The sequence below is a fragment of the Protopterus annectens genome, chromosome 8.part0 (assembly GCF_019279795.1).
Source record: "Protopterus annectens isolate FY-2018-M chromosome 8.part0, PAN1.0, whole genome shotgun sequence".
NCBI lineage: Eukaryota > Metazoa > Chordata > Ceratodontiformes > Protopteridae > Protopterus > Protopterus annectens.
In genome coordinates this window covers 1761486345-1761502009 of record NC_056741.1, presented here as the reverse complement: position 1 = coordinate 1761502009, position 15665 = coordinate 1761486345, and the positions used below count along the sequence as shown (strand labels likewise).

Sequence of the window (15665 nt, the reverse complement as noted above, 5' to 3'; positions counted from 1 at the left end):
ATGTGGGCAACTCTGTCTCATTCAGTCATTATGTTTCCACCATATTCAGAAAATAGTTCTATCTGACTCAATTAATTTTCAAAGGAATGTCTTCAAGATCCAAAGAAGCCATCCATCCACTGTAGTCTTCCCTAATCAGACTAATCAATGAATACAATATCCCTTTCATTATGTATAAATTCAAGCAAACAGCTCAACTTTAAAGCCCCCAGAGACACATAACCAACATTGCAGTCATCTCTTCATCCATTCACAAATACTTACACACACACACACACACACACACACACACACACACACACACACACATGCACACACACGCACACACGCACACACACACACACACACACACACACACACACACACACACACACACACACACACACACACACACACACACACACATTCACTCAGTCTCTTGCATACACACATTCACAACACCTCTTGACCTTACCTTAACACCAAACTGTCCAGTACTTATCTCTTAAACTCTTAAATGCCTGAACACAGCCTTTTGGCAATGGTAGGGGCAGCTATGCTAATCTACATGGCCAAGTGAGTGTATGAATCACTCAGCTTACAGATGCCTTGCTGGAGGTGGATCTGGGTGAGAGACCATGTGGCTAATTAGCATAGGCTTCTCCCTGAACTGCCTCATTAACATATAGCATGGCTGAGCAAACAGCCCAACGTGGTGCTATATGCCTTTATGGTAGAGCACTGAGTTAGAGCTCTGTCTGACTTTTAAAAGGTTACCACATGTTCTACAACTCATGTTAAGCTCTGGAAATTAAACCCTATCATATTTGACCTTCTATTTCTTTGCAAATCCAGTGACTATACATACACTTGTATAAGGAATGTAAATTAGGTTCCTTACTTAATGTATTCACAACCTATAGAATATGTAAACACTACAAGCCAAATAATGTAGTTCGTTGACTACCTTTAAGACTAGTCTTGAAGATTGGATGGATGCAAATTTACACCAGGGTTGTCTTGTACACCCCTGCTCAGTTTGGGAACTGTGCCCTCTGGCATGTTTGTAAAGGAATACAGGAAGTTGTAAGTGTGCCCGCTTAGAGGTGTATATGGCTAGTATGGCCAGGCATCTTATGGTTCTCATGATCACTTGTGTAGTATTGTTCATACGTGTCTACATATATATAAGGTGTAGCACACAGTCAGCAGTATTTTATTTACATATTACATGTGGAAATACTAATACACTTACTATATGCATTGCATTCAGCTCCATAATGTGTCACTAAAGATGGAATTAGAGTGATAAATGTGAAATAAGGAGTGGAAAAGGTGATAAACAAGGTTTTATCAGAAGCATGTACAGGTAGTCAAAGACTTTAGAACTTTTATTAGCTTTATTTATTTATTTATTTTATTACCCACTTTGTTAATTAATTAATTAACTTTAATTTTTGAAAGGAAGATTGTTTAGGTTGCGTACAGATATTTGGAGGAAAGATTTCCAAAGAACAGGGCACAATTTTGAGAAGGCTTATTCAACTAGTGTTAATAAAGAATGAATCTTTTAGTATGGGATATAATTTCTTATTGAATAATGAATATTTTAGCAAGATAGTATATTATATAAGCATAGTCAGATTTTTTCTGTGAAGATATTGTAAGGCATGGTATTGAAGCTGCATGCTTGGAAAGGAAAGTGTATTCAATAAATTCCGAAGATGGCATTAATGTATTTGTTGGTCAGTAAGAAGTTTGAGACTGCAAATTTTATATTCAGCAGAAGAAGTAGGTCAGTAGTGTGGGCATTACTGAAGACATCCAGAGAAGAGCATATTATAATTTTGGTGACGAGATAATCTTTATTTTAGGTTTTTAGGATTCACATATAAGATAACATGAGAACTGAGAGAATTTTATGACAGTTATTCCTACATGGTATAAGTTTAATATGTTTCATAGGTACTTACTGGGCTACTGATCTGTGAGAGAGGCTCTTAAGAAGCCTAAATTTACATTCCCATGGAAGTTTTTAGCCCTTATGAAAAGTTCTTAGTAAGATATAGATAACGCCTATTTATTTATATCACAGGATTAAGAGAAATAGATTACCCCATTGGATTTATTAGTTATATGGTTGTAGATTTGGTTAAATGTTGTAATGTACCAAAAATCATGACGCATGTTTTGTTTAACTTTTGGGTCATTATTGTGGAATTGATGGTATCATTGTGTGGCATGTTCCTGAAGATGGATTTGTACTTCAGAGGTACAGTTACCAGAATTTAAAATGAAATTATTGAAAATTAATGTCATTTTGAGATGTGAACGGCTATCTGGGACAAAGGTAATAAGAAGTGAAAAAGAAAAACTCTTGGTTAGGCTTGTAAAGGACCCAGGGCCATTATCCTAACAACCTCCTATGACCCTATGATCCAGTATTGATCTTTGAGGTTCATCTGAAAAGAAGAGGCATGAGTTCAAGTAGATTTGTCTGGTAGATAAATAATCAATGAAGCATGCAGGGGCTATAATATCAAAGCAAATTTGTTTAAGTTTAATAATTAAATGAATATAATTTTATTTTATTTTTATTTTTGTGACTGGTCACCCCTGAAACACCTACCATTAGACAATGCCGTTAAATACTTTAACTCTAAATTTTTAACCATTCTAGACTACCATGCCCCAACTCGAATAGTAAGAACTAGGTATAAACCAGCCCCTTGGCTCACCAAAACTACCAAACAAAAAATCCTCCATAGAAACAAATTATGGGCTACCTGGCGTACAACCAAAAACCTAGCTGATCAACTAATATTTAGACAACTAAGAAATGAAACTAAAAAAGCCATATTGTCAGATAAAAGAAACTATTACTGCCAACTCCAACAGACCAACCAAAACAAACCTCAAAACTTCTGGTCAGGTATAAACAAACTCCTGCACCCAGGTCACACAATCACACCCACTCCCGCAGGCTCCAATCTCCTTAATTCCAAACACCTACAACACAGCGACAAATATATCACAAAAACACAAGTCCAAGCACTTTACCAGTATTCCTTTTTTCTTTAATTGCAAAACGATCTGGTACCTCGGTCTTTCACCTTCAAGGATCACAAAAGGTGTATGCATCAAGCACATCTATACGCACATCAAAAGGCAATTGACACAAACAACTAAATCAACTAAAACAATCTCCTTAGCCCCAACCAAATTGCCAAGTCTTTTAACACTTTCTTCACAGACACCATTCAATCTTTGGCCAATAAGCTATCCGCTGACACTGCATCTCCTTCTAATATTATCCCTAATAGCGCCCCAATATTTCAATTCCAACCCGTTCCTACATCCTTTGCCTGCACCCTAATCAAAAAACTTAAACCCACAACCCTCTCTGCAGATCTATTACCTGGAGAGTACCTGCAAAAAGCAGCCAAAGCTATAGCCTACCCCATATCCATCCTCATTAACAGAACTATTTCTGAAGGAACTGTTCCAACTATTTGGAAAATCTCACATGTCATCCCCCTGCATAAAGGTGGTAATTCCAAAGATTTTTTTTACTATAGGCCTATAGCCATATTATCCCCTCTGGCAAAAATCATGGAGAAGTGCATTCATAAGCAACTATTAAACCACCTCCTAGCAAACAACCTATTAGCTACCTGCCAACATGGATTAAGACCATTTCACAGCACCTCTTCTGCTCTTCTTTCCTTCACAGATGTCATTAATAAAACTGTAATAGTAACACTCTTTCCTCAGCCCTCTTCATTGATCTGTCAAAAGCCTTTGACATGGTCAACCACCAGCTACTCATAAACATACTTGGCAACTTCTCACTGGATCCACTTGCTATACAATGGTTCCAATCCTCTCTACATAATAGGCAACAAGCTGTACTATGGGAAAACAGCTTGTCTTCCCACTTACCAATTGCCCTTGGAGTCCCTTAAGTCTCCATATTGGGTACTCTCCTCTTTTCTATTTTTACTAATGACCAACACACTGTACTACCTCAAGCCACCTGTATCCAATATGCAGATGACACTACACTAATATGCTCAGCCTCCCCACTTTCACAACTGCATTCCCTAACCCAAGACACGTTTAACACAGTAGAGAATTGGCTCCTTCAATGATGTGTTATCCTGAACCCAAAAAAAAAACAAAAATGCTACTATTTACTCCCACCCGCAGAGCCTCCCACTACATTTCACAATCACATCTAGCAATGGTACAATCATATCTCCAAACTCTACTACAAAGCTACTTGGAGTACTAATTGACAACCACCTCACCTTTGAGCCACATATTAACAACACTATAAAAACAGTAAACAGAATATATATATATCTATAGCTAAAATTATAGGTATATATAATCTATATTTATATCTATCTGTGTGTGTGTGTGTGTGTGTGTGTGTGTGTGTGTGTGTGTGTGTGTGTGTGTGTGTATCTATCGGAATAATATAGATCTCGCTCTATATATAATATATGCATATACATATATATATATATATATATATATATATATATATATATATATATATACACGAGTATAACCCACTTGGTAATACAGTCATATAATTGAGATGAAGATGATTGACAAAAACTGACTGATCAAAACAAAAACAGAAGTATAATAAAAAAAATAAAAACCTTTTTTTTTTTTTGCATAGGGCAAGCCCCACATCTTATACTGCCAGTTAATTCTATATATACCAGCTCCAAAATCACTATACAAATGCTCATACACATTACAGAAAACTAACTTCCTGATCTCCACTATTCACAATATTACACCGACACAAAGCCAGTAGTATTCAATCAGCTGTGACAGCTTTTTTTGATGCAATGATCGCACCATATATAAAAAGTGTGTTGATGTGTATTTGTTAAGATACTTGTAAATGCAGGGATGCCACTAATCCCTTGGCTTTCCTTTTTACATTAGACAGGACCTGCTCATATCAATGGCTAATTAAGTATATAATATATGTATTCAGTCATTTTAAAGATACATAAGCTTTACATCTACATCAGCATTTATATCTGCATTTTCATTTCATTTCGTTTAGCCCGGGGATCACTTCCCTGGCTCTGCTCGATAGGGGCATAGGAAATTAACTTTCTTGGGTGGTGTAAGCCAAAGAACCTTGTTGGCTAGGCTTACTTAGGCCCTTGGGCCGATAGACTAGTACCTATCTATAAACCTATGAACCTATAAATAGACTGAAAAAGTATACTTGTGTTCATTATTTAGAAATGCCTGCTGACTATGGACATAGTATTAAGCATTTACTTTACCTTACTTTGGCACTTGTCATAAAATTAATTTTAAATTATCATAAGTATATGTGTGTGAGTGTGTGTGTGTGTGTGTGTATATATATATATATATATATATATATATATATATATATATATATATGCAAACACACACACACCACACACACACACACACACACACACACACACACACACACACACACACACACATATATATATATATATATATATATATATATATATATATATATATATATATATATGTATATACAGGTTCCCTTTATAATCCTGAAATCCTGAAATATCGAATTTCAGAATCTTGAGATCATAAAGCCGAAATCTTAAAATCCCGAAACCCCAGAAGCATGAATTTCAAATTCACGGCTCCTACACTAACCATATGCCACACACCTACACATACACACATCTTCCCCCACACACAAACACACAAACCTACTGTGCTCCCCCACACCCCCTCCTACTTAAATATACTAACTCCAAGGTCACACTACACAGACAAACACACAAAAACACCACCATACAAGCTGCATTCCCCCTGCACACACACATCATAGTAACAAAACACACTGACAAACACTAAATCCCCTAACCAAAACCCATAAACATAAATACTTACCTGAACTTTCAGCAATCCATTCACACAGCATAACACCAGAAGCACTAATTCAACATCCTCGGACTTCTTGATTTTGAAATTCGCGCTTCTGAGATTTCAGAGTTTTGAGCCTTCAGCTTTATAATCTCGGTATTCTGAAATTTGATATTTCAGAATTTCGGGATTATAGTGTTGCCATGTATATTTATACACACACACACACTCACACACACACACACACACACACAATCACATTTATATATATATATATATATATACATATGTGTATATATATATATATATATATATATATATATATATATATATATATATATATATATATATATATATATATATATATATATATATATATATATATATATATAAGAATGTGAAATGATCTTTGACATGTCTTGCATAAGAAGCTGTGATGACATCCCATTTTATTAATTCATATTCCAATACCCAGAGCATTCATTCCTGTGCAGTTACTTTTTCTTTTTTGTTGATACACACCTACATACACCCACACACACACACACACACACACACACACACACACACACACACACACACACACACACACACACACACACACACATACACACACACACACACACACACATTTATGTGTGTGTGTGTGTGTGCGTGTGTGTGTGTGTATGCATATATAGTAACATACAATATACTTATCCGTATATTAGCATTCCAAATTAATAAAAAGGCAAAGCTGTAGTTTAACAATCATATTATTGCATGGTACCAGTAACTGCTGTATAAGTCTCAGGACTTCGACTTCTGCAGGGTGCATCTCTTAATTTGGGGTAATTTATTCAGGATGAGTTTGCCTGGTAGGTAATATTAGAAAATATGAACCAAAAAGTAGGTTATTATTTGGCAATGCAGAGTCAATTAATAGTAACAGCAGACAGACATGATTACTTTATCATCTCCCATTGTTTAGGGTGACAACTAATGTTATTATGTTTAGGACAGATGAATCACGCCTCACAAGTTCCTTTCATGTCCACTACGAAGTTGAAATTTAGAATTCTAGAAAGAGAAAAGTTGAAAAGCTGGCAATTTCCCTCTCTGAAACAAAGTAACTCCACAGTGCATGTTCATGATTTAAATTAATATTGTGTTAATAACCTTAAGCTGTGCTGAGGATTTCTATTTTTAGGGTTGTTTTTTGTGTTACACACTCTCCAGAATTAGTTTTTGACTATATGTTTTGTTAAATGGCTTTATTTCAAAATGCATGCCTAGCTAAATAGGTTTCTAGCTTCAGTCTGATAATAGGTTCATAGGTTAATAGGCTAATGACCACAAGGGCATTTTTAAGCCTAGTCATGCATCCCAAATCTCTGACAAGGCTCTTGATAACTGTAAGCAGGGGCTTGAGAAGAGAAACATTTACAAGGAGGCCCCTGGGAGATGAACCACTTATAGGCTGCTTGTGTCCATTAGAGACATAGGTGCCAACCCAGCAATGAATATCCAGTTCTCCAGCCAATTGTCCAAACTACACTTGACTTTGGTTAGGGAGGAACTCTGCTTCGCATGAATGATGAGCCTGTTCCAGAGAAAGGGTAGTCTCTTGGACATACCTTTCTTTACAGCAGGTTCTGTTTATATCACAGGCAGGATTTAAGTCTTTAGAAAGGGTCATTTTGGTGCTGTTTGTTTTGTAGATATGCAGGAGGCTCATAAGAGTGGGGTCTGACAATGCCTTGCATGCTAGGTGCAGATTTCCCCTGAAGAGCCTGTAGGAGACACAATACAAGGATAGGGCCATGAGATGGTCTGCATAGGACATGTTACTTACGCCTTGCATTCGTCTAGTAAGGAACCTCTGTGAATGTTCCACTTGTTGGATATGCCTAGTTAGGTACATACCAAATATCAAGATTTTTTTTTCGTCTACAGTATTGAAAAGGTATGCTTTCCAGAAATGTGCTGTCCTGGCTGAGGGAAGATATACTTGAAGGTGGGTCTACACTCTGGAAGCTGCCATATAGTTTCAAAAATCCTGGCTATGAACTTAAAAAATATTTAGCATATCTGGGCATATCAATGCATTTGTCCTAGGTGTATGTGCAAGTTTATAACTTCCCCAGTACCCACTTTCTTTTACAGTACCAGTCAAAAAAATACATAACTCAAATTCGATTGTTACTCAGAATTGCATGACATATTGTAAACTATGTCAATATTTCAGAATCAGATAGATTGCACACTTTTTTTCATAACACTGAGACCTCATATATACCAATATTTTGAGTTTATGAATATGGTAGAAGTCATTTCAGAGTGTTATGATGAAAATGTTCTGCAGTGCTCTGGATTTTGGTTTTCTTCCCCTCCTCCTTATACAATGTAAAAATATCTATAGCATTTCAAGAGTACAGAAATTACTGTCAGTTTAGTACAGAGGATTAAAGCCACTAATTCTTCATGTCTTTTACTCTTTAGTCTTGGATTTGATGCACTCAGTCACAATTTGCTCATTGTGTAACTTCACATATAACAATTAACTTGTAAGTGCTCCTTCCTTACCCAGGACTTATCTTTTTTACCAGTTCATGAGAAAATAAACAGCTTCTTGAAGATTTAGGAAGTCTCTCTTCTTCAGTTCCAGTGTTATAAAGAGTTAACAGAATTTTCATTTATGTTTTTAGATGGCAAAAAAATATGGAAACATCTACAGTATATTCCTGGGAAATAAATTAATAGTTGTGCTAAATGGATTCCAAGCTGTGAAAGAAGCCTTGGTGAATCATGCAGCTGAATTTTCAGACAGACCAGAAGATGCTGTGTTTCTAAAAATGAATAAAAACAAAGGTAAGGAAATATAATGTTTCAATACTCTTTCTTCCTGACTGACTTGACATCTTCAGGCCAGATTCCAAAAATGCTGGGGAGGTGATGCAGATAACTTTGCCAAGAGGAAACACTGCCCGAACCAGCAACAAGTCACATAAACGCATATGCACTGGGAGAAGGTAAAGCAGTAAAGTTGCTGTAAACGTAAAAACTGTAACACAATACAAGATCCACAGATGGCTCTTTGCAAGAAAGCAAGTGCTACACCTCATTGTTACAATTACTTAAATTTGGCATAACAATATTCTAAGAAATGCAATGTAAATGATCTCATGTATGCATTGTGTTTTCTGAACATTCGCAAGTATGAGTCGTCTGTTTAGAATCCCTGACTGAGACTAAGGAAAAGCAAGAGTGCAGATCAGAGCAAGCAGGCATAAATACAATACTTTACTTGACAGGCTAGAACAAAATTTAATAATTATTAAAGGTTATTATGTAAGTGAAGAAATGTATTAATGAAGGCAGTTACTGCACTGTTACCATGCACTACAGGACAGGCTTTGAATAATGTGTAGGTATGTAAAATGGCATACTTAACAAAGTCACCATAGGATTGGTTTAGTGGGAGAGGTTCATGTCCATAGTAAAGAACTTTGTATTTTTTGTCTCCCACCTTATGCTGTCTGGAGGTGGCATATGAGGGTGATGCAGGGGTGGTGAACAAAACTGACAGTTACTGTATTACTGTATAGCATGTTTTTCATAAGATCTGAAACACTGCAGATATATTTGTTACAAAGATTGTCAACATCCTGCATATTTTGTTGCAATCAACTAAACAGTCACTTATTATTCACTTTCTAATGTACGTATACATATAATAATAGTTTGTATAGAAAAAGGCATCGTAACACTATGACCTTAAAAGGGAGACAGCATCTATGGTGCATACTCATATATACCACCTGTTAGACTAGCATCAACCCCCTTTTTCCTATTTTGTACATTGGATCGGGGTCTCATATCAGCAGTGATGTCATCTTGAGCTAATATTAACACTGCTTGGTGGCTAGCTGATAGATACCTTACAAACAGAATAAACCACTGCACACTATGAGGTAACTAGCTTTACATTCAGCAGTTTGTTTCTCAGCTGTACTTTTTACTGCAATGATTCCCATTTGCCTGGTTTCTCTTTTACAGGATACAGTTTATTTGCATGCAGCAGACATTCCCCTGAGGGTATAGTGGTCTCTCACATTTTTTTTTTCTTTTTTTTAATCTCACTTGTATAATGACATTGTAAATAGAATATAGAGATGCTACTGAGTTTACTTCTGGGCATCAGCACTCAAACTGTTTCAGGAACACCATATTATTGAACCTCTGTCTCATGAGCCATTATCATTTTCCACACACTGGGTGGGCCATTAGCACACACAGTGCTGTCAGTAATTTTTCTGAACATGGGCATTTTTGTTTTCTTTAAGCATACTACTTTTTCATACTTTGCATAATTGTGATAAAAGGATAAAGCCTTACATACAACTTAGGTGATCCCTGTTTAATTAATGGCTTGAGTATCTGTTGGAACTGGCATAGAGAGGATTGGCCTTACAATCCAGAGGGATAGTCACTGTTGGTGCCATGCTTGTATCAGCAGATTGCCCACCTAATCAGAGCATTAACATGTGTGGTAGCATGCATATGACTCAAAAGAAAGTGGTCCTGAAAGTTTCAGCCACAACAGTAGGCTTTTCTGTCTGCACAACCATAGAATGACACCCTACCTAATACCCTACTCCTCTCATCATCATAATCATCATTATCATCATCAGTCCCCTTTTTTTATGTTCTACATAGGGTCAGGGCATGATGTTAACTGTCACCACTTCTCTTGATTCAGTGCCGTTCTCTTACCTTCTTTGAGAAAGACTCCCGGCTATCTTATGTCTCCTCTCAGACAATCCATCCATTACTTTGCTGGATGTCCTCATTTATAGGGTTGCCACCTTTTCAAATGGCCAAAGTGGAGCATTTTCAGGACAAACATTAGATTTTACAGGCCGGCACATACCCACAGTCAGTACAAAAGATAGAACTTAACTTTTTTGCCTAAATAGTAGCTTATTCTTGTAGCATTTTAGTTGCTTATTCTGTTTCTTATAACATTTAGGCATTTTAGATGCAGAATAACTGTTTTATGCAACTATTACATTCAATATAGGACATAATTATGTCCTACAATCTCAGGAAATTTGCCATTTTTAATATTTTTGTCAGGACACAACTGCCCAAAGAGGGACTGTCCCTCGCAAAGTGGAACAGATGGTAACCCTACTCATTTACTCTCACCTTCTTCGTGTCTCTCCCAAACCTTCTTCCCCAAATCATCTTCTGCTTTCCTGCACATGTGGCTGAACCACCGTAATTTGTTGTCTTTCAACTTCACTACAATTGGAGATACTTGGCTTCTGCTCTTATGTCATAATTTCTTTGTCTGTGCCACAGTTAGCTTCCTATCATGAGTCTCAGGCACTTCATCTCCATCACTTCTAGATTCCTCACCTGCTTTGCTTTCACTGCCCAGGTTTCTGTGCCATACAGAAGTTTTGGTTGCACCACTTTTTTTGAACACCTTACTCTTTGCTTTATTTGTGTTTTTTCCCCAAATTACCTCCTGCTTCTATACTGATTCCAGCTTTCACTTCTTCATTTAGAATTCCCTTCTCCTCGACCACCCCTCTCAGAAACATGAAGCTGTTAACCTGTTCCACTGTTTTTCCTTCTTTTTCAATTTTCATCTTCTGACTAACCCCATTTGCTGCCATGACAACTTTCTTGTCTGTACTCAGTTTGATCCCATATTCCTTCAGGTTTACATTCCATCCCCATGTTTACTAAAGTTACTTTTCCAAGTGTACTTGTAATACCACATCATCTGTATACAGCAGCTTCCCTGATCTGTTCTCTTCAAACTTTTTGTTAATGCAGCCCATCCCTAATATGAACAGCAGTAGGCTCAGAGCTGAGCCTTGATAAACTTCAGTTCTCACTGGGAACCATTTTGTAAGTCCAGACACCATGTGTACTTTTGTCATTTTGTCATTTCATCTTTGTACAGCAGGACAACCCAAACACTTGTATTGGGACCTTTGAGTATGCTTCCTGCAAGTCTAGAAATGGCCTGTTGGACTCTTTCCTCATATCCAAATGCTCATCTCCCAGCTTACTTTCTACTATTCTGTATATGAATTTATCAGTCTCCTTCTCCAGAACTTCCCTTCATGGTGACTGGAGTTTGACACTTCTATACTGCTTAGAATCAGAGATGTTCCCATTAAGTTTATACACCGGCATTAGAATGTTTACTCTCCATTCATCTGGGATGCATATTTCTCTGCACACTGCTATGAGTACCCTCAGAAGCTATCTCTCCCCTATCTTATCAACATCCTGATCATATCTGCTCTAACATCATCTGAGCCTGCTGCTTTCTCTGACTTAATTTTTCTTACTACTATTACTTCTTATAAACTGGGCTCTTATTCCTCTGTCATTGTAGGCTATGTTTGGGGTGGAACACTTTCTGTGGGGTTTTCATTACTCAGAAGCTGCTGGAAGTAATTATTTTACATGCCATTGACGCCTTGTGGTTTAGTGAGTAGGATGTTACTGACATACCTTTTGAACGGTGTCTGATAATGCTCTTCTTTATCTTTCTGTCTTTGCCTTCCAAACTACTAGTATTTCTGTGTGCCATCTGCTGCATCACTTTCCAGAAGTTGGTAGATTGCATCTGATGTCCTGTGAGTTGCTATTGCAACTACTCTGTTAGCCTCTTTGTTTAACCAACCAGTTTCTGTGCTTTGCCTGTTTAGTCTTTTCTATCTCAAAGTACAACTTTTTTCCTATAGTTCTTTTCATTGTAAAAGTTTCTGGACTTCCTGTACTCCATCACCAGTTTTCATTAAGCACCTTATTTCCATATCTATCATAACCATAAAACCATTCTCTAGTCTTCACTCATGCTGTTTTTCAGATGCTGACATTCTTTTTTGATTCCACTTATTTCCTCTACTTCCCGAGGTGCTAGAGCCCTGAGAAATCCCCTGAACTCTTATGTTTTCACTTTAATCAACTTCCAGTTTTACTGATTTGAAAAAAAAAATATATATATATATATATATATATATATATATATATATATATATATAAACATATACTGCCAAATCTAAAAACTGAGTGATTACGGCAAGAACACATATGAGGCAGAACAAATGACAAAGGAAAGATTACATGAATATTTTCTATACTCATGTAAAAAGCGCAGACTGCAAAACCCAGAACTGCACTAAGAAAAGTAATTATGCAGAGACATGAAAAGATATCTCCCCTGGATTTAATAAACTCTGTGTATTTATAGTGTTATTCCTACATGGAGTAAATGGTATTTATGTCTGCATCTCTCTCATGGCAACTCACCTTGCATATTAATGAAGGCACACTACTGAGGGGGAGCCGTGACATGGATACTGAATCAGTGCTAGGGGGTGAGTTACAGTGCTTGCAGATCCATAACATACCACCCTACACTTTCAAAGTGCCGTATGACACTTTCCAGTGCAGAAAGTGTCCTCGGACACTTAAATGAAAACATGTGAAATAATGTCATGTAGGGGTGTGTTACAGTATCTGTAACACAGCCCCTGCATCATGAAAGTGCTGTACGTCACTAAATAAATGAAAATAAAGTGTCCTTGGACACTTAAGTAATTGTGTACTGTACTGTCATGTAGGGGGTGTGTTACGGTATCTGTAATACACCCCCTGCATTGTAAAAGTGCTGTACAGCACTAAAACAATAATAAAAATGTCCTCAGATACCTATCTAATAATGTGAAGTGTAATAAATTAATTTTTAATTAATGGTTATTTTTTTATTTCGTTTTCCTCAAAGTTTAAGCATAGCTGAGCGGGTTTGCATGGTGTGGCACTTTGCTCAGCAGTGCTTAAACATATCAAGAAGCTAGATAGAAATGTATAGTTGAAATTATCATAGCTGAGTGATTAGAGTAACAGCTTTGTGTGCAGTAGGTGCACTGCTTGAATACTAAGATGGGCCATTTAGCTTTTACATGGGAAAGCATTTTTATATTAAGTTTTATTTTATTTATTGATGTAGTTAGTGATATTTGTTAACCAGGGTAGTGTAGTTAGTCCACACTCCAAGTGTCAGTGGAGATATGAGGTGAAAACCATTATTTAAACACAAGTTTCTGATATAGTACAGTCACACCCCAAGGTAATGTCATAAAAACACATAGGGGTAGGTCATGTAAAGTAAAATACATACACTTAATAATAATGTATCAATAATGATTAATTAATATTCACTTCTTATTTTTTAAATGAAAATTTTGTTTGCCCTTAGCTCAATTTTGCTAAGCACTGCTAAGCCAAGCTCAGCAATGCTTAAACAGGACCTGTCTGAGCAATACTTAGTGGTGCTTAGCTCCACTTAGCTGGTTTGAGCATTGCTAAGAAGTCCCATTCTAAGCAGTATTCAGCTCAGCTAAGCAAATTTGTGCACTGCTAAGCACTGCTCAGCACTTACCACTTTAAGCACTGCTCAACCCAGCTTAGTGAGTTTGTGCACTGCTGAGCTTTGCTCAGCATTTTCAAAAATGGTCCAGTGATGGCAAAGAGAGGAAATATGGTCTTATTTAAACCACACAGGCAGGAACACAGGCAGAACCTGTTAGACTTTGATCCCTGTAGGAACTATGGCAGGTGCTGGAGAGGGACCGTACATGTGGGTGCAGTGCTGGAGCATATTGGAGTTCAGGGTCATGGCTGGGTTCATTGTTAAGAACCATGATGACAGACTGCTACAAGGCAAGTACCAGGGCTCACAATACAAGTCTGAGTCCTGAGACTGCCTGGCACATGAGCTCAGCATTGCCACTGGCATCCCTCACACTGGTGAGCAGATCCATCACCATTATGATGACCTGAAATGGAAGAAGGGGGCACTCTTGGCCCAATGGATCCAAGATGCTTGGGACCAGAATGCCTCAGAATATTGTAAGTATATCAAGTGTTGCTTTATCAAATTGTAGTATGAATATACTGCAGATGTGCAGACTCTTAACATTAAGGCCCATGCTGGATGACTGGCAAAGCTCTGCCAACAGTGTGGTGAGTACATATATAACATGCAATATATATAGTCCAATAAATAAGAAAGTGTAATTGTCTACTGCCATTAAGTATAGTGTGTTCTGAGTGTACTGAATAATGTGTTGTTAGACCAATACTGATATAAGTGACTAAGACCAGGTACTGTGTAACACAGATGAAGGCATCAGACAAGCTACTATTGAGGAAAGGAAGCCAATACTGCAGTAATACTGTGTAGGAATGAATCTGTCAATAAAGTATACTGTGCTTGCTACTCTGAAAGTAATAACTGGCATACATTCATTGTCTACAGGATATGCAGTACAGCTGAATTTAGATGTTTGAATGTAATAAACCACTGTGTCAAGTCACCCTAAATAAAGTTTATTCCCACAAACTGTTGTGTTTAATCTGGTCTGTTGTTGAAGAAATACAAGTGTACAGGTGCTACACAGCAAATATGGCTATGAGAGCATGAAGTCACTGAGGTTTGTCTGCTATGCAGCTGTTATGCTAAACTGTACATGCAGAGCTATAAAACAAGATACAAGGAAAATTGATATATGTTCTGCACTAAGCTCTGAACCTCGAATAGTAATGTATAATGTATTATAGTGTGTTCTCTGGAGCATTGTCTTGTGTTAACCTTTGCATTTCAGCTACATGTATTCCTGAATGTAGGTGTGCAGATGCAGGTATGTATGAGACTGTAAAGGGTGGAGACTGAAAATATATGATGTGCAAATTTATATGGG

The 15665-nt window shown here is 37.1% G+C and overlaps 1 protein-coding gene across 1 annotated transcript in view; it reads left to right on the top strand.

The window, feature by feature from the left end:
- The first annotated feature begins 2272 nt into the window (after positions 1-2272).
- The window catches only part of LOC122808560 (cytochrome P450 2F3-like), a 176395-nt gene continuing 163002 nt past the window's right edge, over positions 2273-15665 (top strand). Inside the window, exons 1-2 of the mRNA XM_044079516.1 lie at positions 2273-2329; positions 8580-8742. Of these exons, the coding sequence (XP_043935451.1) occupies positions 2273-2329; positions 8580-8742 (220 nt within the window). The remainder of the gene's footprint in view (positions 2330-8579; positions 8743-15665) is intronic.